The sequence below is a fragment of the Muntiacus reevesi genome, chromosome X (genome assembly GCF_963930625.1).
Source record: "Muntiacus reevesi chromosome X, mMunRee1.1, whole genome shotgun sequence".
Classification (NCBI taxonomy): Eukaryota; Metazoa; Chordata; class Mammalia; order Artiodactyla; family Cervidae; genus Muntiacus; species Muntiacus reevesi.
This window is the reverse complement of record NC_089271.1, coordinates 112,973,196-113,001,096: the sequence shown is the minus strand read 5'-3', so window position 1 is coordinate 113,001,096 and position 27,901 is coordinate 112,973,196. Positions and strand designations below refer to the sequence as shown.

The following is a 27,901-nucleotide window of genomic DNA, read 5'->3' as shown; positions in this document are numbered from 1 at the left end:
CTGAATTCCATCAGTTCTATTTTCCCAGATTCCATTCGGTGAACACTAATGGACTTATTCATATACTTGTGACTAATTATTTCTCCACTTTGTTTTTAAATCATGAGGGAAGAAGAGGTCCACTCTGTTATATTTGCTTTATCTGCCTTTGTTCTTAATAATGAATGCTACCGTGCCAACTTTCTACTGAGGTAGTCCACTACAGTTAATCCAAACAAGTCTTTTCATTCTCTATTTCTAATCTATTTAAAACTCTGAATCTTGTCTTTTTTAAAAGCAAATCAATTTCTACTTTTCCTCCCCATATATACCTGGCTGCATTTTAAAAACTCTCTTGTCCCCTTTATTGCCCAGCCCCTCCTCAGTTGGCCTCTCATCACTGAATATGGGTTCATCAGTACCTCTTTAACACCATATTTTGAAGCTTCTGCCTTCTAGGCCACAGGCTGTGTTGTTTACTGTAACTTGGGTAAAGAAACCTGGAAAACATCAAGGGCATGATTTTGCTGTTGACCTGAAAGAAAAAGACTACAGCAAAGATGGGTTTATTCAGGATCGGCAGAGAATCATAATTCACGGTCTTCAACCACTGGGAGCCATGTGCAAGTTCCTGCAGGACAGAGGGCAGAGAACTCTTTTGAAGAGGGGAAAAGGAAGTGGGAAGGGCGTGCGTGTTAGGTCACTTTAGTCGTGTCCTACTCTTTGTGACCCCATGGACTGTAGCCCGCCAGGCTCCTCTGTCCGTGGGATTCTTCAGGCAAGAATACTGGAGTGGGTTGCCATGCCCTCCTCCAGAGGATCTTCCTGACCCAGGGATCGAACCCACGTCTCCTGCATGTCCTGCAGTGGCAAGCGGGTTCTTTGCCACTAGCGCAACCTGGTACAGTAAACAAAGAGTCCCTGGCTTGTCATTGGCTGACTCCTTGCCAAGAAAGAGGTGGAGTCTGTCTTCTTCCTGGTGGGCTCTGCTGTCATTGGGCGTGAGCGCTGTCCCTTCTGTTCTCTCAATTCTATTTAACTGAGGTTTCTGTTTATTAATTTTTTACCCTGTCAATACTGCTTTGTCTACTAAAAACAAGAAGAAAGAAAAAGAAAACCCAATTCCATGCTTCTTTTCACTTTGCAGTTGAGATTCCCAAGCACCCCAAATAGCCTCTTCTGTTTTCCCCTGTGTGGGCCTTCTCACACAATGGGGACACAGGCCCCTCATTCCTGCCCTTCCCTCTGCCATCATTTCACCACGGGAAGAATTTGGCTGAAGAAGAAAAACTGCCCAACCACATTAACCAGCATCTGCCCAGCACTTTACAGTTTACAGACCAGCTGTCACTTTTAATCCTCACACCATCCCTGTGAGCAAAGCATTATGAACTTCATTTTACAGAAGAAACTGAGGTTTAGGGAGGTTAAACGACTTGCCAAAGGTCACGCAGCTGGGGAGTCATGGAGCCCAGAAGAGCAGCCAAATTCTCCATTGCCCAACCCCCGCTTTCTCTATGACCCCTCCTGGCCTTCAGATCTCAACATGGTTATTCATTAAACCACCACTGAGTAGCCTTAAACAGGAAGCTCTCACTTGGCAAGGTCTTCTCCCTTGCTGTCTTTGACCCCTATTGTCTGTGGCTATGCCTCAGCCCAAAGTATACACAGACAAGCACCCAAAGGAGGACTAAATGCAGGATAAAATGACACTCATTTTAAAGATATGTCTCAGCAAATGAGTTGCTGTGTAGCTGGCTGCAAGCCCAGAGCTTTTCAGTGAAACATCCTAAATAATTCAGCTCTGTTCATCTGCAATATAAAGTGCAAATGTGGCTTGTTTTTTTAGACCAGTCCTGAACATCAATAATAATAAACCAGAGATAACGTATTTTGTTTTCACAGAATTGGGACAAATTGAAGTATCTGTGCAAAAGCACATTGGATCAAGGGGCAGAGGGGACAAGGTCTAATTTTTACAACAAGCAGATTTTCCAGGGAGAGACTCTGTCTGAGAGAGGGTTATGAGCCCTCAGCCAGTGGGACGTGGATACACGCTCCTGACAGCGAGCATGACTGACATCCTACCGCTGTTCTCCAGCAGGCAGGGCTCCAGTCAGGAATCTCGGCTCTAAAATACGACTGACCGTCAGAGATCCCTCTTGAATTGCCCCCGTTCACTCACTGCTTTATTTTTGTGTCATCTTTACCGCTTACTCTTTTGTTCCTCACACATCAAGCCTTGCTGATCTTGCTCCTGGCTTTCTTCAGGGCTCTTCCTCTGCTCAGAGGACGCACCAGCCTCCCTCCTGGTTCTCTTCACCCCTTTCTCCTGAAGCTGCCTTCGAGTTAGGAGTTGAGGCAGAGCTCTGAGAAATCTGACTGAAGGGTTCCCTTCTCATTCTGACCCTTCCCCTCTTACCTATTCCTTGCTCCTGTTTTCTAATGACCAGTGTCTTCAAAGGCTCTCCAGAATGCTGTGAATGTAGAAACTTCAGGAAAGATAGGAAGGAAACATAGCCAATCTATATAAAAACATAGTACATTTTCAGAAGCTTTTCTTTTTTAATTCTTTGTGTTGAAAGCTGTTTGTCTCTTTACCAAACCATTCGGGACCTAATCATAGACAGTAGAATATCCTTCAGGAGTCGAGCATCTTTTGGGCTGTTTGGAACCATCACTGACTACTTAACAGTGAAATGATGAGAAGAGGAAGTAGATGTATGTGTGCCATGCCAAGGCTGCCAGTTCCCTGGGTGGAGTTGCGGTTACCTAGCTCAATTTGCTCTAGAAGACATGCAACAGAGCAAGCTGAGTACAACACGTAGATGATTGCTGAAGCAACATGGTTCGATTTAGAATTAACTCCATCATCATTCTATAAGGAAGGACTGAAAATTCCTCTCACCTTCTGCTGAATCTATCACTATACTCAGACTTTCTTCTCCCTCATCTTCCTCCCTTCAGTTGCATAAACAATCCACATGCCTTCCTTAGAGCCATTTCCTAGAACAATGTTAGCCTAAAAACCTTTATTAGAATTTTTAGAAACTTAGGAAAACAGAAGCATCCCATAAGCAGCTGATCTCCAGGTCAGAAGTCCTGCTCTGACCCTAAAATTAGGCTCCCCTCTCCACGAGTCTGTGCAGGAAGGACTGGGCATTCTAACCAATGCATCTGTTAATTCATCTTCTTAATCTACCTTGAAGATGGAGATCAGTGTGAGTCCAATCCATGTTTAAATGGCGGCATGTGCAAGGATGACATTAATTCCTATGAATGTTGGTGTCAAGCTGGATATGAAGGAAAGAACTGTGAATTAGGTAAGTAACTATCTTTGGATTACTGGTGTTTCCAAATTTCCCTTTGAAACCAGATGCAACTGGAAAATGCAATATGTATGTACCATAATTTTCTCTTAAATTATGGTAAAGAACCCTTTACATGAGATCTACACTCAACAAATTTTGAAGTATGTGATACCGTATTGCTAACTCTGTATAGCAGATGTCTAGACTGTATTCCTCTTGCATAACTGAAACCGGGAGAACAGCAACTCCTCACTTGCTCCTCCCTCCAGCTCCTGGCAAACACCATTGTATTTTCTGCTTCTATATGTTGGACTATTTTTAGACACATCATATAAGTGGAATCATGTGGCACTTGTCCTTCTGTGACTGCCTTGTTTCATTTATCATAATGTCTTCCAGGCTCATCCACTTTGTTGCATATGACAGAATTTCCTTATTTTTGAAGGTTGAATAACATTCCATTGTATAAAACATACTTTTAAAGCTTGTAAAGATGATCAATTCATTTTATCTCTGGTCATAGTTTCCAGGATGAGTTCAAGAAACCATATGAAGAGCAACAGTAGTACCTGGTAACTAGTAGGAAGTGGTAGGTTCCCAGGTGGCACTACTGGTAAACAACATGCCTGCCAATGTAGGAGACGTAAGAAACCCAGATTTAGTCCTGTGGTTGGGAAGATCCCCTGGAGAAGGAAATGGCAATCCACTCCAGTATTCTTGCCTGGAGAATCCCATGAGTAGAGGAGCCTGGTGGGCCACAGTCCGTAGGGTCGCAAAAAGTTGGACACAACTGAAGTGACCTAGCACGCATGCATGCACAGAACTGGTAATGGTGTTCTACTATCTTATTCATCCTCAATACAACCATTATTCTCCCCATTCTACACAGATGAGGAAAGTGCAGCTCAAACATTTCAAAATCACAGAAGCAGTAAATGGTTCAGTCAGGACCTGAATTCCAATTTATCTGACCAAAACCCATGCTTCTAACTGCTATCCACAAAACGCAAAGAAAACTGACCAATAAAACTGTTTGAACTCATGACTAAAATATCAACAAAGAAGTGGAAGTCAACTAAGTATAGAATTGGGGTAGGGAAGCCTATTATAAGAACCTTATAATAGGTTTTTCTCCACCCATATGAACCACTTCACATGTGAAATTTGTTGACAAAATTCAGAATTCATTTCTGAATTTGACTAAATCGATAAACGAATTACACAGAAAATCTAGGGTCATTGTGTATCTTTTCTTTGTATAGCCTAGGCTTCTTTTTTTCTGAGATTTTGGCAGTTGGAACAGTAAAACCCAAAGTCCTTTACCTATTTGTTTATTACCTCTGGATGCAGGATTACTGGTACTGTGATTGTGAAAAGCACACAGTGTTAATGACAGATTCTCTTTCTACTCTGTAACTCCAGAAGAATAGAGGTGCAGTCCTAGGGCAAGAATTCAACACCACAGGCTACATGACTAAGGGCAAAGAGTAGAAAATTAGCAGGACTCTATTTAGGCGTTATAGCAATCCACCTGACACAGATGAAAAGGGCATGAAAACAAAATGAAATGCAGCAGATGCACTTGTCCTACAGAGAAGGGGGAAAGTCATCTCTAATACCGTGCAGAAATCCTTTCAGTGCTAAAGAGAAATCCATTGATCATCCTTTGAGATCCAAACGATTAAAAGGAACAGAAGACAGGGAAAAGAAAAGGTAGCAGGGCAAAAACATTTAAAAAGAAAGAAAAAAAGGAAATGCAGGTGGGTGAACTGGTACCCTGAGCTTGGACTCCCACTCCCTCAGGCTTCACAGTGTGGGGACACTCCAATGCCTGAGTTTCCTTTCCTATAGGCATGTTCAATGGTTCAACATCTCCGAAGTGCTACTAGCATCTGAAAGGTTACAACTTCAAATTCAGATGGACCTAGATAAATCTGATCCTGCTGCTTGGAAACTCATGGAAACTGATTGAATATCACCTTAAATAATATAATTATTAGAGTTGATGGAATGAAAGACTCAACTGGTCTCCATTAAGAATGAAGGGCATGTCATAGCAAAGTATAACTGAAAATAGTGTTTAATGTTAAATACTCCTAAATGTGAGTTGGACCATAAAGAAGGCTGAGCATCAAAGAACTGATGTTTTCAAACTGTGATGCTGGAGAAGATTCTTGAGAGTTCCTTCTACAGCAAGGAGATCAAACCAGTCAATCCTAAAGGAAATCAAAAAAAGAAAAAAAAAGGAAATCAATCCTGAATATTCATTGGAAGGACTGATGTTGAAACGCCAATACTTTGACCACCTGATGCAAAGAGCCTACTCATTGGAAAAGACCCTGATGCTGGGAATGATTGAAGGCAGAAGGAAAAGGGGGTGACAGAGGATGAGATGGTTGGATGGCATCACCAACTCGATGGACATGTAAGCAAACTCCAGGAGACAGTGAAAGACAGGGAAGCCTGGCGTGCTGCTGTCCATGAGGTCGCAAAAAGTCAGACATGACTTAGGGACTGAACAACAAAATGTCTTTAAATATAAAGACACTTTAAAAGAGGCAGAGAGCCCTGAGGAATGTAATTATAAAAGCACAAAACTGTTATGATAGGTTTTGCTGTGTGCATGAGGCTATGGTCCATACAGCAAAAGTGCTAAGTCTACAATGGGCACTTTTTCAGGCCCCCCAGGTTCGCCACATTTTGGTTTGGTCACGGCTCTGTGGAGACACTGCAGCCACCACCAACCCTAGCTTCTAGGGTGTCTTGAGCCCAGTTGATCAAGGTTTAGAAAAATCCTCCCAGCTTGCTTAGTTTAGAAACAAAGTGGGAATTCTCTCAAAAAAAACTCTACCTCTGACACTAGAGGAATGCAAAAGCATATACAAACTCCCATTTAAGCTGTTGCTTCAAACTGAACTAAGGACTGATCTCAAAAGCCACTATGAAAAAAGCACAGTTCTTGGAGTATCTGTGCCCAAGTCCCTGGCCTCACCCAGTGTCTGAAAGGAAAGGAGATTTCCATTGTTAAGACCTTGTTCTTTTTCCTCTTCTCTTGTTCATCAGGCTCCTCTCCAGGGAAAAGAGGTGCAAACATTCAGGGAATGCTTTCTAGTTAGAACAATTAACTGGCTACTGTGTCCCTTTGGCTGGAATAAAGACCACTGAGTGTCCCCAGCTACACAACTCATCTGAGTCCTTTTCCTGTCCATTCCTGTCCCTTCTAAAGAGTACAAGAGGCATTTCCCCGCAGTAAGAGAGATGGAAAGAAAAACAAGCCCAGAAACACTTTTTTTTTCATTTTGGTAAATCACAGACACTACAAATATACTGTGTATTTCTGTGGAGTAGAAAAAAAAAAGAAAATACTTTGAGTTTAGTTGATAAACTTGTTAAAGAGAATATCTTTCATCCCAATTTTGGTTCTCTCATCTGTGAATACATTGGGGCAGATGAAGGCAGAGTAAAATGAAGCAGAACATGCTAACTTATATAGTAGGCAGGAGGGGAGTTAGAGGTGTTTGTGCTAACAAAGAGGGAGAAGAACAGACACTGTGAGATGTCCATCCACAGATATTCTAGGGGCTTCCCTGGTGGCTCAAATGGTAAAGAATCTGCCTGCAATGCAGGAGATCTGGATTCAATCCCTGGGTTGGGAAGACACCCTGGAGAAGGAAATGGCAACCCACTCCAGTATTCTTGCCTGGGGAATCCCATGGACAGAGGAGCCTGGCAAGCTACAGTCCAAGGGGGTCGCAAGAGTCAGACACGACTGAGCGACTAAACCAACCAACCAAAGGACCAGGGAGAATCTACACCCAACACAGGCCTAATGTCCAAGTGCTCCAGAAACAACTGATGACTGAGTCCCACAGTGACTGTCCCCAAGGTGCAGGACTACAGACCTCTCCACTGGAACTCCTTGTGCTGTTATTTTCTTTCCAGACTCTTAAGATCTTTACTTGAGGTCAAAAGACTGCTGGTCGGACAGCAATATTTCCCATTGTGTGCACAAAGCAAGCCATAAGACAGCAGCAGCAGCAATATACTGGACTACAAAGAGCAGTGATAAATGGGGAAAAGGATGGATAAGTCTAGTTACTTAGCCAAGGATGCAGAATCTGGCAAAGCACCTCAACTTTACCCATTCCTGTTGTGCATGGCCAGGTCCAAACTGGTCAGCACTTGCCACCCACCTCTGTGAACTCCACACATTCTCATATTGACTGAACATTCCCTACAGGGAGTATTTGATTTGGCTGCACACTCTAGTATTGCTTTGTAGCAACAAAATGACTGCTAGTAACATGAGAAGAGCCAGTGATGTAATTACCGTTAGTAAGGAGAAAGGTCTTTAATAAATAAATAAATAAAAAGGACCAAGCACCATCTTTTTGGTTCCTGCACTGAGTGGATTATTGGCAGCAAAGGGTAAAGCTTAGGCTGGTTCCTTTGTCTACCTGGTAACAGTTGATTTGCCTTCCCTCGTTTCCTGAAGATCAGTAAGGAACATGAACTAATCATTACTCTGTTGCTGTTAAGTCATGTCAGTTGTGTCCGACTCTGTGCGACCCCATAGATGGCAGCCCACCAGGCTCAAATCCCTGGGATTCTCCAGGCAAGAATACTGAAGTGGGTTGCCATTTCCTTCCAGTGCATGAAAGTGAAAAGTGTAATAATCATTACTCTAGTCTATGCTAACTACGTAAAATGGAATTCAAAAATTTAGATCTGTCACTCACATATCCATAATATACTCCCAGACCATACAGTCATTCTGTTAGCCTGAAATCTAAAGGAAAAAAAAAAAAGAGTCTGTGACACGAGCTTATGTGTTAAGGTGTACAATTCTAGGGGGGAAAGAGTAAGGGATGAGGGACTGAGAAGTGAGGAAAGGAGAGCCAAGAGTAGGAGTCATCTCTTCTCACCTGCAACTGACTGCTTGATCTCTGGGGACTGTTTTCCAAGAAGCCACGTGAGCTGGCCTCAGGAGAGTCAGTCTCAGAGGGGAAAAGAGGCAAAACAATCTGTCCACCAGCACACATCTCTCGATGGTCAACAGTTCAGCCTGTGTGGCATTAACTCCCCGGCATCACCACGTTGTACACACTGGGGCCCCGAGAGGCCACATGGCATCCCAGGCCTCAGCATCAACCCAAGAGCGTCAAGCAAAGAGACCAGAGGCCCACAATACAGAGCTGAGCCAGGCCATTCAAGGAGGCACCTGGATGAAGTCAAGGGAAGTCCACGCAGAGCTAATCATCAGCAGGGCTGGGACAGATGCAGGTGAGGCTGGGGGCAACTAAGGTGGCCCACAACAGGTGGCTAACACAGTCGCGCATATTCTAACTACACCGACAAAGGAGCACTTCTCTTGAAAGCTCTACTGCTGCTAAGCCTGTAGGTAACGGGAAGATGCCTTCCATTCACTGTGTTCCTGCGCTGCTCTAGCGACAGAAATCAGTCCAGGAGCAGAGCCTATTTCTCTTAACTCAGGAGGTCTCAGCTAGCAAGCCCTGAACCCTGCTACTTCCTGTTATTGAGATGGCATCGGAGAAACAAAAGGAAAGCACAGGAATTTGAAAATACAGAATAAGATGGCAGGAACAAGCCAAATATATCAGGAATCACAATTAATGTGAATTGGAGTTAATGACAATTTTCAGTCTGGAGTTAAAAATCTAATTATATACTGCTGATCAAAGAGATACCTGAAATAAAACTATACCAGGAGGATAAAATAAAGGGATATAAAAACATTTGCCAGGTAAATGCTAACACAAAGAAACTGGCAAAGCCATCTTATTATCAGATAAAATAGAATCCTGACCAAAAGCATTACAAGAGACAAAGAAAGATGTATGAATAAGGAAGATTGTATAGGAGAATAAAGAAAATATGGGCCCTAGACTGCTTATCTTTGTCAACACATAGTGTTTTTAGCATTTAGCTCCCTTAAAGGACCTTATTTCATTCTCCTGTGTTGATATATACCCACCAGGGACAGCTTCAAGTTTGCTTTGAAAAACTGGATTATATTAACAGTGCATGCATGCATGCTAAGTCACTTCAGTCGTGTCCTACTCTGTGCGACCCTACGGACAGCAGCCTACCAGGTTCCTCTGTCCACAGGATTCTCCAGGCAAGAATACTGGAGTGGGTTGCCATTTCCTTCTCCTATATTAACAGTAGGCACTTGTATTCAGCAAAATATACTATTTAGGGTGAAAAGGTAAGTCACAGAGTGGGAGAAGGTATCAACAATGCATATATCCAGCAACTAGAACTCTCATATGCTGATGGTGAGAATCTAAATTTGTATAATTATCTTAGAAAACTATTTGGCAATATCTACTAAGCCTGAACATATGGTCCAATCATTGCACTCATGAGTACAGATTCAGTAAGCATGCACACATATGTTACCAAAAGATATGTACAAGAATGTTCATTACAGCATTAAACATAATAGCCAAAAACTGGAAACTCAACTCAAATATTCATCCACAGTAAAATGGAGAACAGAGGTAGTAATATTCATACAATAGAATGTATTACACAGCATGTAGATGATCTATGGCTATACAAAACAACATGGATGAAGCTCACAGGCAAAATGTTAATTGAGAAACACAGAAGAGTACATAATGGGAGCTTCTCCTTAGATAAAGTTCATGAATAGGTGAAACTGATTCCTTGTTAGAAGTCAGGGTAAAGGTAACTTTGGGAAAGAGGAAGTAGTGACCAGAAGGGGGAATTAGGAGAGCTTCTGGGCTGTTGATAAAGTCCTCTGTACTGATCTGTTTACTGTTTAAACAAGTGAAGTCACCTTGTGAAAACTCATACCAAAGTTCTGGGTACTTTCTGGAATCTGTTATACTTTAATAAGCAGCTTTTTTCACTGCAGTCTATGATTTTGTGAAAATAGCATATCTACACCTTCAGTTTTATGCCAAATCACATATATTGCTGCCACCATTTTTAATGCCATACTAAGAATTTTATCTTCCCCCCCCCCCCACTCTTAGCTCAAGGCTCACAAACTTCTCTCCACAAATGCTCCCAGCTTATATTTGACCTGTACCGGAGTTAGTGGTTTCATGTACTTTTTAGAATTGTATGTTACTTGGATGTTATTGCTGTGGATTTTGCTTTCTTTCAGATGCAACATGCAGCATTAAGAATGGCAGATGCAAGCAGTTTTGTAAAAGGGACACAGATAACAAGGTGGTTTGTTCCTGTACTGCCGGATACCGACTTGCAGAAGACCAAAAGTCCTGCGAACCAGCAGGTCAAAATCTAAGTTGTTTTTTCTTTTTTTAAGTTCAGCAGATATGTTTTCCAAATGCATATTTGAACTTTTAGCATCCTACGTAATTTCGTTCCTTGTTTTTACTTGCTTTTGAAATCACAGAAAAGGCTAGTAGCATGGACAAATTAATTTTTCAAATTGCACCATCATTTTGAATAGAGATTCTGTAATTGCCTTCCATCTTCTTTTCTGTACCCAATTTTCTCCTTTGACCTTTATATCATGAAGCAATTGATTTGTGTGATTTCTGTGTACATATTTATAATTCATGAAGTCAAATTAATGTAGTAATCCTGTAATAAAAAAATAAAAGATACATACGTGGTTGACTGATAGGCTTCTAGTACAAGGCTGGTGAATTTTAAGCATGATCTGTCCGAGCGTGGCTGGTTTACACTGAGAAAGTTATTTTCTATCCTTCGGTCTCAGCCTGAGTTTACACGCTTGGCGTCAGAATTGTTCTGACAACTATCTGTTCTGAGTTGTGTCAAGCTGATCAGCACAGTCAATCTATACAGCAGTGGACAAAGCAATGTTTCCCAGTTATGTCAACCATGCCACCATATTGACAGCTGACTGGTATGTGGACAGCATCTCCACTCTTCACACTGCTCTTCTCTGGAAATGAAGGCAGCAGAAACATGAAATTTTCTTTTAAATGTAGGCTCCACAGGATCAATTGTATTTGATAAATGAGGGACCTTTTTGAAGCAAACTAGATATAATTTCTTTTGCATTTCCAAAGCCTGATAGCTTATTAAATTGATACATTAAATCACACACCATTCCTCTGTAACTGGGTTTGATACCTACCTTAAGAATGCACCTGGCAGAGGAAATTACAGAAAGAACCAGAAGACAAGAGTATATAGACTGCACTAAAATAAGAGTCTAATGCTTCCAGGACCTGCCTGCCTCCCATCCTTCTACCTGGTTCTTGACATACACAGCTTCAAACTAGCCTACCTAGGGAGAAGCATGTGTGTATCTGTTTTTACCTTCGAAACCTAACTTCCAGTGTAGACAGCATAGTAGCTAAATTGTTATAAGTCCTTTTCTGTTATAAAAAAGAGAAAAAATGGAGAACCACCTCCAACTATTAAGTGTTATTCTGAATATAGCCTTAGTTTTAGCAGAATAAATAAGCCAAACCTAAAATAAGCTTTTCTGACTTTCAATAGTAATGGTCCCTTTTCTCGAGCCAATGTTGATGATTTATATTTATACATAAGTATTTTGAACTAATTTCCTGTTTTCCCAACCACATGCTGTCTTCATGATACTTTGCCACAGCTGGTTGCTATAGAAATGTCTGTTATAAGAAATGTGGATAGAAGGAAAGTGAGAAATGAAATGTGAGGTGACTTTGCTTGACTACAAATTTCCATTCTGCTTGTCCCCAGTGTATCAGTAGATGATTTCTTTTCTTTAGGAAATAAACCAACCCAAGATAAAAGGTAGCCAGTGCCCAGGTAGATGTGGTGGTTATAATCATATTAGTAATTTATCTGGTTAATACTCAACAGACAGGTAATTAAATCACGACCTCTCCCCAATGGATATCTAAATTCCACCTTGGAATCTTGAAGGCATTTTGGTTTACAAAAGAAGTCCTGGAAATTTCCTGGCAGTCCAGTGCTCAGGACTCTGCATTCTCACTGCCAGAGGCCTGGGTTTGATCCCTGGTTAGGATACTAAAATCCCAAAAGCCCCGCAGTGTGGCCTCAAAAAAGAAAAAATGAAATCCTGTTAACAATAAGGAGCAGACATCCCATTTACCTAATTCTAAAATCAAGGTTATATGGCACCAATCCCCAGACTTCCATTCCATACCTGGAAATACAACTTTTTCGTAAAGAAACAGGAAGTCATTGGACTTCATATAAGTGAAAGTGAAGTTGCTCAGTCGTGTCTGATTCTTTGTGACCCCGTAGACTGTAGCCTACCAGGCTCCTCCATCCATGGGATTTTCCAGGCAAGAATACTGGAGTGGGTTGCCATTTCCTTCTCCAGGTGATCTTCCCAACCCAGGGATTGAACCCGGGTCTCCCACATTGTAGGCAGACACTTAACCATCTGAGCCACCAGGGAAGATAAAAGTCTTATGAAATTTGATTTGGGAACACCTCTTCTGTTTCCATAAAAATGACAGATTCCTGAGCCAAATGTCCTTTCCATGAAGTGTTTGAAAACTTTCCATGGAAATAATGCAATTAACCTCTTAGTTTGAGACTATATTCATTGATTCGATTTTTTAAAAAATATCGATAGGCTTGTTTCTCAGACATGACAAGGATGGGCCTCACTCCTGACTTCTGTAATACTAGTCAATGAGAAATACCAGAATACTAATTTTTTTTCTCCATTTGTCTAGTGCCATTTCCCTGTGGACGAGTCTCTGTCTCACATACTTCTAAGACACTCACCCGTGCTGAGACTATTTTTTCCAATATGAACTATGAAAATTCTTCTGAAGCTGAAATAATTTGGGATAATGTCACTCAAAGCAACCAATCATTCGATGACTTCAATCGTGTGGTGGGTGGAGAAGATGCTGCGAAAGGTCAATTCCCTTGGCAGGTACTCAGTGTGGATGGTGTGTCAAAACTGGAGCCCATTGGAAAAGGGACAGGCCAGGTGGGAGGCTGAGACTAGACATCAGTCAGACCTATTAGGATGAGGGAAGTGTCCAGGCACGTTTCAGCACAGAGTAGGATGAGGAAATCCCCATAAGTGAGGAGCTGCTGAGAGAGAAATCCAGAGACAGCTACCACACAAGGCCAAGGAGAGTTTGGCATCAAGGACATGGCATAACAGGATTTCCAACAAACAACAAGGATGTCTGGAAGCGAGGTCACCAGTACAGGGGCTCTGGGTACTACTTCAGCTTCAGCCCCTGGGAGAACTGGACAGAGTCAGAAAGTCTCTAGGTCCAGAGAAACTGGGGTATTTCGAAGGCATTTTTAAAAGAACTCAGGAAGGATTAAGGCAAGAACTGGGGTACTGGACCCAGGCAGGGCATAGGAGGTAGGGGCTTGGTCCAAGGCTGTAGTTCTCAAGGTGTGGTAGCATCAGATTCACTTGGAACTTGTTGGGACTGTACATTTTCATGCTGTGCCCCAGACCTATAGGAATCAGCAACTCTGGGGGTAGGGCCCAGCAATCTGAGCACAAACAAGCCCTTCAGGTTATTCTGAACACTGTACAATTGGAAAATCACTGATCCAAAGGAAACAAACTTGTTATAGCAGCTAGGATGTGTGTGTGTTAGTGGCTCAGTCGTGTCCGACTCTTTGCAACCCCATGGACATTAGTCCACCAGGCTCCTCTGTCCATGGGATTTCCCAGGCAAGAATACTGGAGTGGGTAGCCATTCCCTTCTCCAGGGGATCTTCTTGACCCAGGGATCAAACCCAGGTCTCCTGCATTGCAAGCAGATTCTTTACCATCTGAGCCACCAGGGAAGCCCAGCAGTTAGGGTCCAAAACACCAAACAGTGGGCTCATGGTACCTAGTCCCACATTTCTCCAGGTGTGATCTGCAGACAACACACATGAGAATCACCTGTCCATGTTTTTGAGGTAACCAAGGGCTAGATTTGAGACCCATCATTACAAATCTTTTCATGTCTTCCTTGCTGCACACTTAATAGTGAGTGCACCTGTTGTCTCCTTCCTATCAGCCTAGGTAAGGTCATCTGGAGTGTTCAAGATCACTCATCCCCACACACATTTACTCGCTATTTCATCCATATGAAGTAAGATTACTGACTGCAGAGGTACCAAGCACCAGGTTTCAGTCTTGTCTTTTCCAAATGTGAAGAGCCATGCTACTCTCTAGGATACTCCAGAAAGACCCTGTCACACTTTCACACTGATTCCTTCCTCACCAGAGAAACTCTCTCTCCACACCCACTGCACCCAATTTCTCCCAAAAGGTTTCAAAAGCAGGAGATAAACTGAATATACAAGTCACTTTTAGGGATATCCCTGGTGGTCCAGTGATTGAGACATCACAGTCCCAATGCAGGGAGCCCAGGTTCAATCCCTGGTCAGAGAACTAGATCCCACATGACTCAACTAAAGATTCTGCATGCTGCAACTAAGACCCAGCACAGCCAAATGGGAAAAAAAAAGTCTAAATTCACTTTTAGACACAGACAAAACAGGAAAAAAAAAAACAGAATCTCTCCCCATTTATGGATGAGCCAACTGCCACCATTTCAGTTAATCTGCAAGGTGGAAATACCTGATTTGATTGCAGACCTGACTGCAACACCCCTGCTGAAGGCCAAGCATCAAGAGAAAGTGAGCAACAGCTGGAGTTGCAACACCACCTAAAAAAGATTCAAAATGCCGCTGTGTCAGTAAAAGAGGATGGGGAATCACACAACCACGTGGGTGAAGCAATCTGGCAAAGAGGCCCAGATGAAGTTCAGTTTCCTATAGAGTAACAAATAATTTGAACGAACTGGGAACGTCTGATCTGTTCAAGAAAAGGGTTAGGTGAGTTGTTGGCTGGCGGGAGCTGAAGGGCCACAAGAGCAAGGGGGCGACGACTTTTTCTTGGAGGATTTAGGGATGAAAGTTCCAGGCAGGCATGTGGACCCTGTTCCCGGTGAAGAAAGGCCATTCCGGCCACTTGGGTCAGTCACGGGAGCCGGGCAGCTTGGGGAGCAGATCTGGTCTAGCAGATGCTCATGGAATTGTTGGCTTGAGGCACTGCTCTGTCCCGAGAACCGCAGCGGTGGGACAAGGCCATCCCGGACCGTTGAGGGCCTGGGCTCAACGAATGGGAGATGAGACGGGGCAGGCTAGGGACTGCGGCCATCCCGCCCCTCTCTGAGACCCTAAGAAGCGAGCTTCACCTTTCGCGTGGCTGTCAGCGGCCGTGTGCATGCTTACCTTATTCTAGGGCTTTCGGTTCAACTTCCCCCTGGAGGCAAAGCCGCCGCAGACGCAGCGGGTTGGCCACAGGGGATTCCCAGAAGCCCCTGCGCTTCCGGCTGCTCAGACCTCCGACCCCCAAGGTCAAAGGCGAAGCAGACTTGACCGATCTCTGACCTCTAATCCCTCATCACAGCGACAGAGGGCCTGAGAGAGAAGCGGAGGCGTGAGGCCAGTTAACCTGCATTTTCATTCCAGATGCCCAGCTCCGGGTTCAGGGCCCCTGGAGGACTCAGGGACTCTGCAGAGCCACTCAGGAGCCGAGAGAGGAAGCTAGAGAGTTGACTGCACTATATGGGAACAGAAAGGCTATTTCCTAGAGTCGGTATATCCTTGGCGGGGTGAGCAACTAAAACAGAACTCAAATTTCATACAGCTACAAAGGGAAGCGATGAAAGATGTGAACATTAGAGAAAACAGGGAAATCGCAACACCTATATTATGAGACTACCTTCATCAACAGCTTAAAAGTCAGAAATTGGAGGAAGCAGCACTGAGTTCTCACTGGCTTTTGGTCCTATTCGCTTGACCCAGCCAGCCAACAATTCTGAGCATGTGCGAACTTGCCCCCAAGAACTCCACCCTCCTCTTCTGCTTTGAGTTAGAATCTGTCTGGCCATGGATGCGATGTGCCTGGTCTTTCTCTTTTGGCTTATTATGGGTCTCAGGTTCCGTATTAGTCATAAGTATTGTATGTTTAATCCGAGCTACATGGCTCAGATGGTAAAAAATGTGCCTGCAATGCAGGAAACCTGTGTTCGATCTCTGGGTGGGGAAGATTCCCTGGAGAAGGGAATGGCTACCCACTCCAGTATTCTTGTCTGGAGAATCCCATGGACAGAGGAGCCCGGCAGGCTACAGTCCATGGGGTCGCAGAGTCGGACACAACCGAGAAACTCACACTTTCACTTTTCATTGTATGTTTAATCATTTGAAGATCATTCTATGAGATTGAGAAAGCCAGAATACAATGGAAACCAAGTGGTTAAGCTTTCTTTAATCCTTTATATTGTTGTTGTTTAGTTGCTCAGTTGTGTCCAACTCTTGCGCCCCCGTGGACTGTAACCCGCCAGGTTCCTCTGTCCATGGGATTCTCCAGGCAAGAATACCAGAATGGGTGTGCCTACTCAGACCCAATTCTTTCTATTTGATTAGGACACACCCCCATGGCAGACAACAAGTAGTTACCATCTGTATACACCGGAAATTTCTTTCTCCTAGTGGGGGGGGGGATATTGGGAGGAAGATAAGATATTACATGAACTTCCTAAGACTATAGATATATCTTCACTTGAAAAGATAATCCTCTATTTTTCTTAGCTCAAATTATACAGTTCCAATTAGCAGAAATGAAAACATGACATATGTAATCTCATCTGGCCCCACAAAACTATTTTGGACAGAACATTTAGAGAATTCTTCTCTAGTATGGTTTGATGAAGTCTATTTCAATGACTGGGCTTCCCTGGTGGCTCAGATGGTAAAGCATCTGCCTGCAATGCAGATGTCAATACTAGTCTAGTTAACCATTGAAAGCCAAAAGTGATCCTCCCCTCTGTGCCCAGAAAAATGAAGTAGGGCCAAGGGCTGGGTGAACCACACCTGTGGACTTAATAAGCCATACATCATGTAGAAATGGTTTTGCTCTTTATACATAAGAGAACAAGTATGCCAAGAAAAATTGTTAGGAGGTGGCTAGGTATGGAGAGTAAGAGTTTACTGAAACGACAGAGAAAGGTCAAGTTTGAGTTAAAAGGTTAAAAAAAGGAAAAACAGGGGAGCAGCTATTACTCTAGGCTGGCATTGTCAGTGAAGAACATCAAAATAGATATGTGAATGTGTATTTTGCAGATGTATGTGGGTGTGTTTGGTGTGTATCTGTGTGTGTGAAAGAGAAAATGTGTTCCTGTTAGGATATAACAAACATTAAAATGTTTGACAGATCAGCACTCGAACACCTTGCTCAGAACATATGCTTTCCCATTTTTCTGATCGTTCTCCAAAGTGATGTCATACAAGAACTCGTCCTTGGCCACGCAGACAGCTCATCTCCAAACAGCTAACATTTAGATAGCTGTGATCCTGAAGTAGTCAAGTAAACATTCCAAAACCAAGTCACTTGAAATATTTTTAAATGTAAATGTATGTATTTTAGGGCTTTTTCTTGGCAAAGATGTTTACCAAAATTTCTAATACTAATCAGGAATGGGCAAAAAAAAAAAAAAAAAAAACACTTTTCGAGCTTGAAAGGACACAACTGTATTTCTCAGCCATCCACCAGAACCGCGTAGGAGCTCCAGGCAGCAAGTCATTGGCAGGAATCAGACTAGCTACAACATAGTCTCTGTGCCTGAGGCTGTGGCTATCATTCACTCTGACCTAACTAGCCCATTAAGCTGAGAGATGTCCAATTCGCCTCACATATAGAGGGTAAGCACCATTATATCATTATATATGAATGCTTAACTCCTGTTACTGGAGCAGATGTATTCAGTTGTAGTCATGAGGCCAGTAAAGAACAGTGTTGCGCAAATTCGCCCAGTGAGGATACTCACCTGAGGTCTGGGCCAGTTTCAAGAATTGGTGACCAGTGCAGTTGCAGGGCCCTGTCTTCCAAAGGGTCCTGCATTTGTAGTTCAATGCTTTGCATTTGTGTTTTATAACTCAAGTTCAATGAAACAATGGAGCACGCGTGCGCTGGTGACCTAGAACCTCAAGTCACTGCAGGCTCACCTCTCAGCACCGCACAGGGGTGGATTCTTGACACCCCCCTCTCCCCTGTCCCCTGGTGCCTTGGCTAGCTCTGTCTCCCCTCTCCCTAGCCGCCCAATGACCACTGCCACCGCCAACCCTTGGCACAGTGGCATATGCCCCCTCCTCACTGCCAACAGCTACTGTTGTCATCCTCCTCCAGCATAGGCACACAGAGAGTTGAAGCTGGGTGCCCAGACTCTCTGCCATTTGAGGAAGGGGCATGGCCACATGGCATCTCATACGGCCAGAAATGCCTCCTGGCACATTTGGAGGGGGAATAATGGGGGCAAACCTCTTGCCTCCCTTCATTCCAGGAACTGAACATATCCTGACACGGAAGTTGAAATCCCCTGAGAGTCACCATTGGCTGTTGATTGCTTCAGTGGACCAGTGGGAAGGGAAGATGGCACCAGGGCACAGGCACAGGGCTGATGGGAGAGGGGACCTGGCAGCTGAGAGCTGCATTTGTGAGTGCCTGTTCAGTGCCCCTGGGCACCTGTGAGTGCCTGCGCTCACCCAGTGGCTATGCCCCACACATGAGGGAGCCCAACTTTAAACAGTAAATTCACAACACTATGATAGGTTGTGAGAGACCACAGAAGAAAAGCAAAACTGTTTTATTTTAGTATCTCCCATGGCACTTTTTCCTAGCTTGAACAAGGGGACCTGCATTTTCATTTTGCAACGAGCCCTGCAAATTGTGTAGCCAGCTCCTCCTGGACTAATCACTTTTAAAACATAAAGGTCACCAAGCCGTGGAAATTCGGAAACAGAATTTCTCGAATTTAGTTATGCATAAGGATATTCTCGAGATCTGCATTTTCTCCCATCCCACGCAGCAAATATCCTGATGAAATCTGGGTGGGCGCCCAAAGCTGCATTTTATAAGCACCCCGGCACACTAGGAGAAATACTGGGAGCTTAGAAGCCTAGAGTCTGAAGCCAGGCAGACTAGGGTTTGTATCCCAGCCTCACCACTAACTGAGCTTAACTAACTGCATATCTAAACCTCAGTTTGCTCATCTGTATAGATGTGTCACTCCACAAAGTGTTGTATTAAATGTCCGTGAAACACTTAGCACAATGATTTGTCCACAGTGAGCAATACAGATTCAAAAAACAAATTAAGATCGTTGTTGAGTCTGGACAGTGGGTGAACTGGTGTTTATTATGTTGTGTGAGTTTTCCTACGTTTTTATTTTTCAACATGAAAAACGACAGCTAGAATGAGAGGGAAACCTGTGTTTAGAGAAGAGGGTCAGAGGCTTGCAGTGAGTCAGCCCCATAGGTCTCCATGTGGGAGGCTAGTGCTTTAGTGTCTAGGATTAGCCAGGGTTCAATAAATAGAATTCAGGACAAAAAGAATCTTCACTAGAATATGCCCCCAAGGACCTTCTCAGACTCACACCAGAAAGGAGTGACCACTCCCTTTTCCTAGTTTATTATGAATGGGCTTATGCCTGAGGCTGTATGTGCTTCAGTAGAAGGGCAGCAGTGCCCACAAAGGGTTTACCAAATGTTGAGCATGCCCTCTAGTGTTCACACTTCTCAGCTTTCTTCCTGAAGAGGTGGACCAAGGCTCTTGCATACACAGGAAGTGAAAATTCTCCAAGTTGATCTAGACATTGAGGTGGTAAAAATATCTATAGTCCACTCTGGTTATACGATGAATGTGTAGATGAAAGAATGGATTGGCGTCTTATCTAATCACGCCCAGGCTCAAGGTAGTGCTCAAACATCTCTGTCCCCAAATCAAACATAGCTTAGTAGAGCTTTTAGGACAGGGCAGCTTACAGATCCAGTGGGGGGAGGTGGAGATGGTAGGGGGGGAGACCAGAAGGAGTGCACAAGTTTGGCTGTTACTCCCGGCCTGAGTGGCCATAGCACAGCCATTAAGTCTCATTTCATATCATTCTTGTTGAGAAAGGACTTGAAAAGATCTCCTGGAAAAGTCAGTAGTTTTTCTTTCAAATGCTCTATGGCAAGCAGATTTCCTCGTGCATGGACAGGAGGCTCAGTAATCACTTGATCTCCAGGAGTCAAGTCAGTGCACTTCTGAATGTACCAGCCATATCCCCAAGAAGCAATTTATGCTATCAGAGAACCTGACTCGCCTGGAAAAGAAATCCAAGGACCCTACATCATCCAAAGAAGCTATTTCCTCCTAGTTGCCTCATCTAGCACTCCCCCTGGCTATCACTGCTCATTCTCTTCAAGACAGTTTCAGAAATGGCTTTTTTGATTGTGCTCCAGGAACACTAAGACATCTTCAAAACTGACACTTGCCAGAAACACTCCACTTCAGCCAGCACTGAGAAGCCAACTTTTTGCTCACTCCTCTAAATAGCACACGTGTTTTGTTGTTGTTGTTGTTGTTGTTGTAGATCAAATATATTATGTAGTAAGATTCATCATTTTGTTTCCACAGGTCCTTTTGCATGGTGAAATTGCTGCGTTCTGTGGAGGTTCCATTGTTAATGAAAAATGGGTTGTAACTGCAGCCCACTGCATCAAGCCTGGTGTTAAAATTACTGTTGTTGCAGGTAAATAAACAAGTAATTGTTGTTTACAAAAAATACCTGCAAACAGGTAATTGTTTGCAACAGTCCTAGATCTATATGACTGCTGTATCATTTGGGTGTTGGTTTAGTAGCTAAGTCATATCCAACTCTTGCAACCCATGGACTGTTGCCTGCCAGGCTCCTCTGTCCATGGGATTTCCCAGGCAAGAATACTGGAGTGGGTTGCCATTTCCTTCTCCAGGGTATCTTCCAGACCCAGGGATTGAACCCCCGTCTCCGGCATTGCAGGCAGATTCTTTACCGACTGAGCCACCAGGGTAGTCCATATCATATTTTACTAGAGTCTATTAAGATCATTGCTAAATAAGTTGAACTAGTGGTAGAGAGGCAATCTTTTCAAAATCCAACTTATTCCATCCTTATTATTATTATTTTTTGGCCACACCACACAGCATGTGGGATCTTAGTTCCCCAACCAGGGATCAAACTCAAGCCCCCTGCATTGGAAGGTGGACTCTTGACCACTGGACCACCAGGGAAATCCTTCCGCATCATTCTTTTGGCAGACCTTTACTAGTACTCATCTCAGTGCAAATATACTTATCTATTGATGTGTCCATTTCCCCACCAGACTGAGCCTTTGCAAAAGCCATGTCACATCACTAATGCTTACATCCCTACCGCTGACACAAGCTGTAACCTGCCCTTAGTTAACATTTGAATGAATGACCAAATGAATGTATTATCTGTGCTCAAACAAGCGGTCAAAATCCTTGAAATTGGGAATGAGTTTGAGCAAGCTCCAGGAGTTGGTGATGGACAGGAAAGCCTGATGTGCTGCATGCAGTCCATGGGGTCGCAAAGAGTCGGACATGACTAAGTGACTGAACTGAACTGAGGATAATTCATAACGAGTCAATTCATTATCGCCTGTGAACAGGATGAGACTTGTAAACAGCATGGGTGAACAGATCCATCTATCTGATGGTCCTGAATGGCTTTTTGCTCTGAAAAGAATGCACTGGCCCTCAATTAAGTTTTACCAAAATCATAACAGTACAAGAATAAGATATTTGATGCTTGACTGGCAGGTAATTCAATGGTGCTAAGTGGACACTTGGAGAATCTGCTTCTTTATGTGAAAGGTGATATGTGACTGAAGAGAAATTTATTTTCAGTGGGTGAATATAAGCTGCCAGCTAAGGACAGGGGCTTCCCTGGTGGCCCAGTCAGTAAAGAATCCACCTGCAATGCAGGAGACTTCCTGTAGCACAGGAGACCAGGGTTGGATCCCTGGGTCAGGAAGATCCCCTGGAGAAGGAAATGGCAACCCATTCCAGTATTCTTGCCTGGGAAAACCCAATGTACAGAGGAGCCTGGTGGGCTTTAGCCCATGGGGTCTCAAGAGTCAGACATGACTGAGCGACTAAACCACCACAAGGAAGTGATGCTAGATGGACACTTGGAAAACGTGTTTCTTTGTGGGAGAGACTGTGGCTGAAAAAGACATTTCTTTTCTATAGGTGAACATAACACCGAGGAGCCAGAACCTACAGAGCAAAAGCGAAATGTGATCCGTGCTATTCCTTACCACGGCTACAACGCATCTATTAATAAGTACAGCCACGACATTGCCCTCCTGGAGCTGGATGAACCCTTAAAGCTAAATAGCTATGTAACCCCTATTTGCATTGCTGACAGGGAATACACGAACATCTTCCTCAAATTTGGTTACGGTTATGTGAGTGGCTGGGGCAAAGTCTTCAACAGAGGGAGGTCAGCCTCAATTCTTCAGTACCTGAAAGTTCCACTTGTTGACCGAGCCACGTGTCTTCGATCCACGAAGTTCACCATCTACAGTCACATGTTCTGTGCCGGCTACCATGAGGGAGGTAAAGATTCATGCCAAGGAGACAGTGGGGGACCCCATGTTACTGAAGTGGAAGGTACCAGTTTCTTAACTGGAATTATTAGCTGGGGTGAAGAGTGTGCAATGAAAGGAAAATATGGCATATATACCAAGGTGTCCCGGTATGTTAACTGGATTAAGGAAAAAACAAAGCTCACATAAAGAAAAATGTATTTCCAAGGCTGACGTATTTGGAATTGAACATGGACAAGGTCCTTTACTAACTAATCACTTTCCCATCTCTTTAGATTTGAGTGTATACCTTCTATGAATATTCCTTTTTCTCTTTATGGGGAGAAGTCTAGCTAGACTTCATATTTTACTAGAATAAGTAGATAAGAAAATGTAATCACTGGAAAAACATACTGTGGTGGGAAATTGTGGCCATTCCTTCAGATCCAGCCCTTGACCAAATTGTGAAGTTCTTAATCCTGCCTGTCAGGCATTGTAGTTCTCCACCGGGGCAACTCACTGTTCCTCTATCCTTAGCAGCATTCCACATGCCAGATCTTTCTTACATCCCCCACCAAGTTAAAATTTATTGGATCTGTATCCAGGATATTTGGTCTAGTCCATCAAAAAACCAGCCCCACATTCATCCAGGAAGAACATAGGAGCAGCTGAGAGATTAAGTCATGGGAAACACTACTTCTTTTTCAGTACCCTTATTCCTGCATCCTTTATCCTTTCCACCTCCTAATCCCCACATCACTTTCTGTCTCTCCCCCCTTTCCCCTACATAGGCATTAAAGGAGGGGAAGAAGGCATTGTACTGTTTTACTGCTGTGCACCTATCAACCCCAGACTTGCTCTCAGTTTGGTCTTGAGCCTCCTTTTCATCACACAGAGATAAAGTAAGGTGCCTGATCTTGCAGGAAAAGTTCCTCTTAGACACTCACATTATTAAAATCATACATAATGGAAGGAATGACCCATCAGAGTAGTTTCCTATGGACTTGTAATTATGTTGTTACGGAGGTTTGACTAGGCATGGTTCCATGAAGGCAAACGGGCATGTCATTATAACCAAGAAAACTGACATATAGCCAGGTGAGTTGACACCTGTCAGAACAGTTTGCAAGTAGAGCAAATAGTGTCTTCAAGAAAACTCATTGGTGTGTCTCCAGTGTTGTTCAGGGCTAAGGAAGAAATTGCTCAGACCAGAAAACACAAGCATCATGCCTCCTCAACTGGCATATCACCACAGTGGAGAGGGCTGCACCAGGCTTACAGATATGTATTGTTCCCATGAACCAGCGAACTCCCTTTTGCTGGTTCCATGCTCACCAGGCCACTTTTTTTATTATAATTAGGCCTTCTATATTATATTCTCTAGAGGGTTATTGACCAACCAACATATCAATCAATCACATCAATATTTTGATCTATTAGACTATTTCCCTTTGTGAATTAAACTGATGTTCTGATTCACACCTTGGCTTTTCATTAATTTGGTTGATGTGAATAATTTACCCTGCATGTGACTACATGTGGAACTACTGAAAACACCATGTTTTGGACCACTTTGGCCCAACCACGTTGCTGCTGCCCCTGCCCTCATGTTACTCCCATCCAGGCCTCACACTTGCTGATTTCTTTCAACTTACTCTCATTAATCTCTTTTTTCCTTGAGTTTTTCAAATACAAGTATCAATAAATGTAGTTTTCAATTCCTCAAAAAGTGTTTTTTGTTGAATCATTCAAAGAGAGGGCTCCCAAATACTACATTCGGCAGGACACTCAAAAGAATGTATCCAAATGCCATATGACACAGCAGAGACTTGATGCTCTTTTGTCATGCAGCTTTCATGGGAGGCAGTGTGTACTGACTGTTTCCTGATGAAGACAGTGGTCTGGATCCACACAGAACAGAATTGAGTCTAAATAGTTGTGAATATGACCTTGGATAAGTCACTCCACATTTTAGAAAGAGATTTTTATTTACTTGGCTGTGCCAGGTCTTAGTTGCAACCTGTGAAGTCTTACTCCCTGACCAGGGATCAAACCCGGGTCTCCTGCATTGGAAGCACCAGGGAAGTCCTAGTCACTCTACATTTTGTGCCTTGACTTCTGCATTGTGTAATGATAGAGTTTGACAGGATGCTCTCCAAGGTCCATCGTTGACCTTGTGATAGTCAGCAAGTTTACGTTCTTCCACACTTTTATTCAACAAATATTCAAAGAGTGATTACTGTATGCCAATCTCCATTAGTGTTTATTACATTTGAGTTCACATTTATATATTTTGTGAGTTAACTAAAATAATGTATGTGAATTGCCTTGTGGTCAACTACTATGCTACTACACAATAGCTGCTCAGTAAATGTTAGCTAAATTTGAATCTATGTTTATCCCACAATAGGAATTACTCTTGTATTGAGTATCAGGAGAAGAGGCCATACCTAAATAAAAATAATGCCTAGCATTGAGGTTTCATGAACAAACAAAAGAAATCAATTCAGCTATTGTTGGCTAAAGGAGAGGGGAGACACTGTGATTATCCATCTTAGGTTTGAGTAGGACACTGATTTACGTATGGAAACGCATTACTTCACATTTGAACGACGCAAGGTCTGTAGCCCCAGCCCTCTGCGATTGGTAAAAGGAGCCACACTGGCCTTGTTGCCATGGAGACCACCCTTTACAAAGAGAGCAATGGGGGCGTGGTCTTACACTTCCTGTGATTGGTCTTCCCTGCGGCAGAGGGAGGAGCTCCTGGGCCCACCAGTCTCGAGCCACAGCCTCTTACCTCAGGAGTTCAAAAATGACTGCATTCTTTTAAGAGCCACCTGCGACATGTTGCTGCCAGTAAACATTTGGGGCCTTTAAGCCCACCTAAGAGCTTCGGAGCCAGGCCTTCTCTAGATTCTACCTAGAACATTTACAGTCGCCATATAAGAATCATTAATGCTTTCAAAATCGCTGTAGCTACTTAGTCTAAATGGGCTGAAACATGCTGCTGCAATATTGGAAGTGACAGGTTAAAATAGAACTTTTGCTGAGTGGAGAAAAGTGTGTTAATGTAGTGCAGTCATTTCAAGTTGCTGTTTAAGTATGATTGTTTTGGGTTCTTTTGAATATTAGTTGCTAAATGGTGACAGGAACAAAATGTCCAATTTTCTTTGCCAAGGAAGAAAGAAAGGTTTTCTTCCCTACTTTCCTGAACTGTGACAGACCAGTTCACAAAATTGCTTAATTATAATTCTTAAACCACTTCTGAAAGCTGACAGTCCAATCTAAAAAAGTCAGAGCTGCAAGGGCCCTTAGACACCATCCAAATCGCTCTGTCCATTTAACAGATGAGGAAATTGAGGCCAAGATAAGGCCAGGCCCAGGTCTCCCACTTCACATTGTGGAAGTACAGTGCTTTCAATTAGAGCTTTGTCTGTTTTTAGGGCAGCAGGGTGTATTCTGCATTGGTGGAAATCCTTTCAGCAAACCTGGGACTGAACACTGCCTGAAATTCTTATTAGTGATGCTCTAATTGACAACCAAGTGACCAGATCAACAAAACCATCGGGTAGCAGGGAAGGCAGAGTGGCCGTCCAATAACAAACTGGAACCGCAGTCCTGGACTCAGGGCAGCACCTGTGGAGTGAACCTGCAGTGCTGGTGTCTGGCTTTTAGCCCACCTGAGAGAACTGGGCCTTCCAGGTGTGACATTTGACTTCCAGAGCAAGTTGATCACTGTTATCTGGCACAAAGTCATCCTGGAACATTTCAGCTCAATTCATTGCAACTGCACGGAGTAAAACATAAGCAGCACGCCAAGACAGCAGGCTACTGCAGAAGCTGTTGTTTGAAAGTTGAAGGAAGACTTCAAAGGCCAGCTGAAGCCGGGGTACTAACAATGCCATACAGTCCTGGGTGACAGGGAAAACACACTTCAGCAGCTGACAGGCCTGTCTGAGCAAAGTACTCAGGGCTCTTTTTGAATCTGAAGCTGATGCCATTTAGAAATCTCAGGATTAGAAAAAGAATGCTAGGGTCAGTGGATTAATACAAAATAAAAACTGGGGGGGGGAGGGGCGAGGATCTCATGGTTAAAGCCACAAAAATCATGTTCTGGAAACTATGGAGACTGCTGAAGTTACAGCAGGCAAAAAACTTGGCCTGCGACCCCTGTCCTTTCCAACCAAGCCAGGTATCCAGATTACTCATTTTCTCCAAGAGTACTTTCAAGGCAGACTGTTTCCACTGTGTCTGTGGGGTTATGGCTTGCCTAGAGATTTTCAGAGTTAATTTCAGCCTCTAGTAGGGATAAGGTTATCAGAAGGGAAAAACGGCAGGCAGAAACTTTCTTATAGATAAAGAGGCAATGGCTTCTAGAACAGAGCTGAAGACCTGTCACAGAATGAGAGTAATATTTTGAACTCCTGACCAGATCATTTCACCCTGGTAGGAGACTGACCTCTTTTTCCCCCCCATCCTCACCCCTGCCCTGTCCCAGAGAGTTACCTCTTGATTGGAGAAGGATGGAAATAGGCACAGGGATATTCCTGATTCCAAGGACTTCTTTTCAAAAGGTTGCTTCTTCGCAAGGTTAAATATGAGATCCTAATCTATTAAAACTTGCTGATGCTTCCAGCATGCTGTCATAGATAGCTTCTGCAAATCAATAATCATGTAGTGGCTCAGGTGTTGACCTCATTAAGCTAAAAGAGTCCCAGGATTTAGACATGACATGCTTTAGTGAAGATCTATATATAAAAATCTGTTTTCCTCTTGGAATATATGACAAAAATAAAGCATGCATTTTCATGATATTAAAACTCAGCTCGAAAGTAAGTAGCTGAATTAAGAATACACCAGGTCTCTGAGAAATAGCGCATGCATGCGTGCTGTCGCTTCAGTCATGTCCAACTCTGCAACCCTATGGACTATAGCCTGCCAGGCTTCTCTGCCCATGAGGATTCTCCAGGCAAGAATACTGGAGTGGGTTGCCATGCCCTCCTCCGGGGATCTTCCTGACTCCTGCATTGGCAGGTGGGTTCTTGACCACTAGCGCCACCTGGGAAGCCCTGAGAAACTCAGTACATGCTTGTTAAATGAATGAACCAATGGATAAATGAAATGGAAGGAAAACAACCTATTACTGACTACATCAGAGCAAAACACAGTCATCTAGGGTAAGAATGAGAAATTCACCCTGAACACAGGGAATATGCCAT

At 43.4% G+C, this 27,901-nt stretch overlaps 1 protein-coding gene across 2 annotated transcripts in view; it reads left to right on the top strand.

The window, feature by feature from the left end:
• F9 (coagulation factor IX) overlaps positions 1 to 23,031 on the top strand; it is a 30,789-nt gene extending 7,758 nt beyond the window's left edge. Inside the window, exons 4-8 of one of the 2 annotated variants that reach the window (XM_065915891.1) lie at positions 3,189 to 3,302; positions 10,450 to 10,578; positions 12,974 to 13,179; positions 20,728 to 20,842; positions 22,345 to 23,031. In XM_065915891.1, coding sequence (XP_065771963.1) covers positions 3,189 to 3,302; positions 10,450 to 10,578; positions 12,974 to 13,179; positions 20,728 to 20,842; positions 22,345 to 22,892 — 1,112 coding nt within the window. In that variant the 3' untranslated portion in view covers positions 22,893 to 23,031. The remainder of the gene's footprint in view (positions 1 to 3,188; positions 3,303 to 10,449; positions 10,579 to 12,973; positions 13,180 to 20,727; positions 20,843 to 22,344) is intronic. The other variant, XM_065915892.1, reaches the window with a different exon arrangement.
• The last annotated feature ends 4,870 nt before the right edge of the window (positions 23,032 to 27,901 follow it).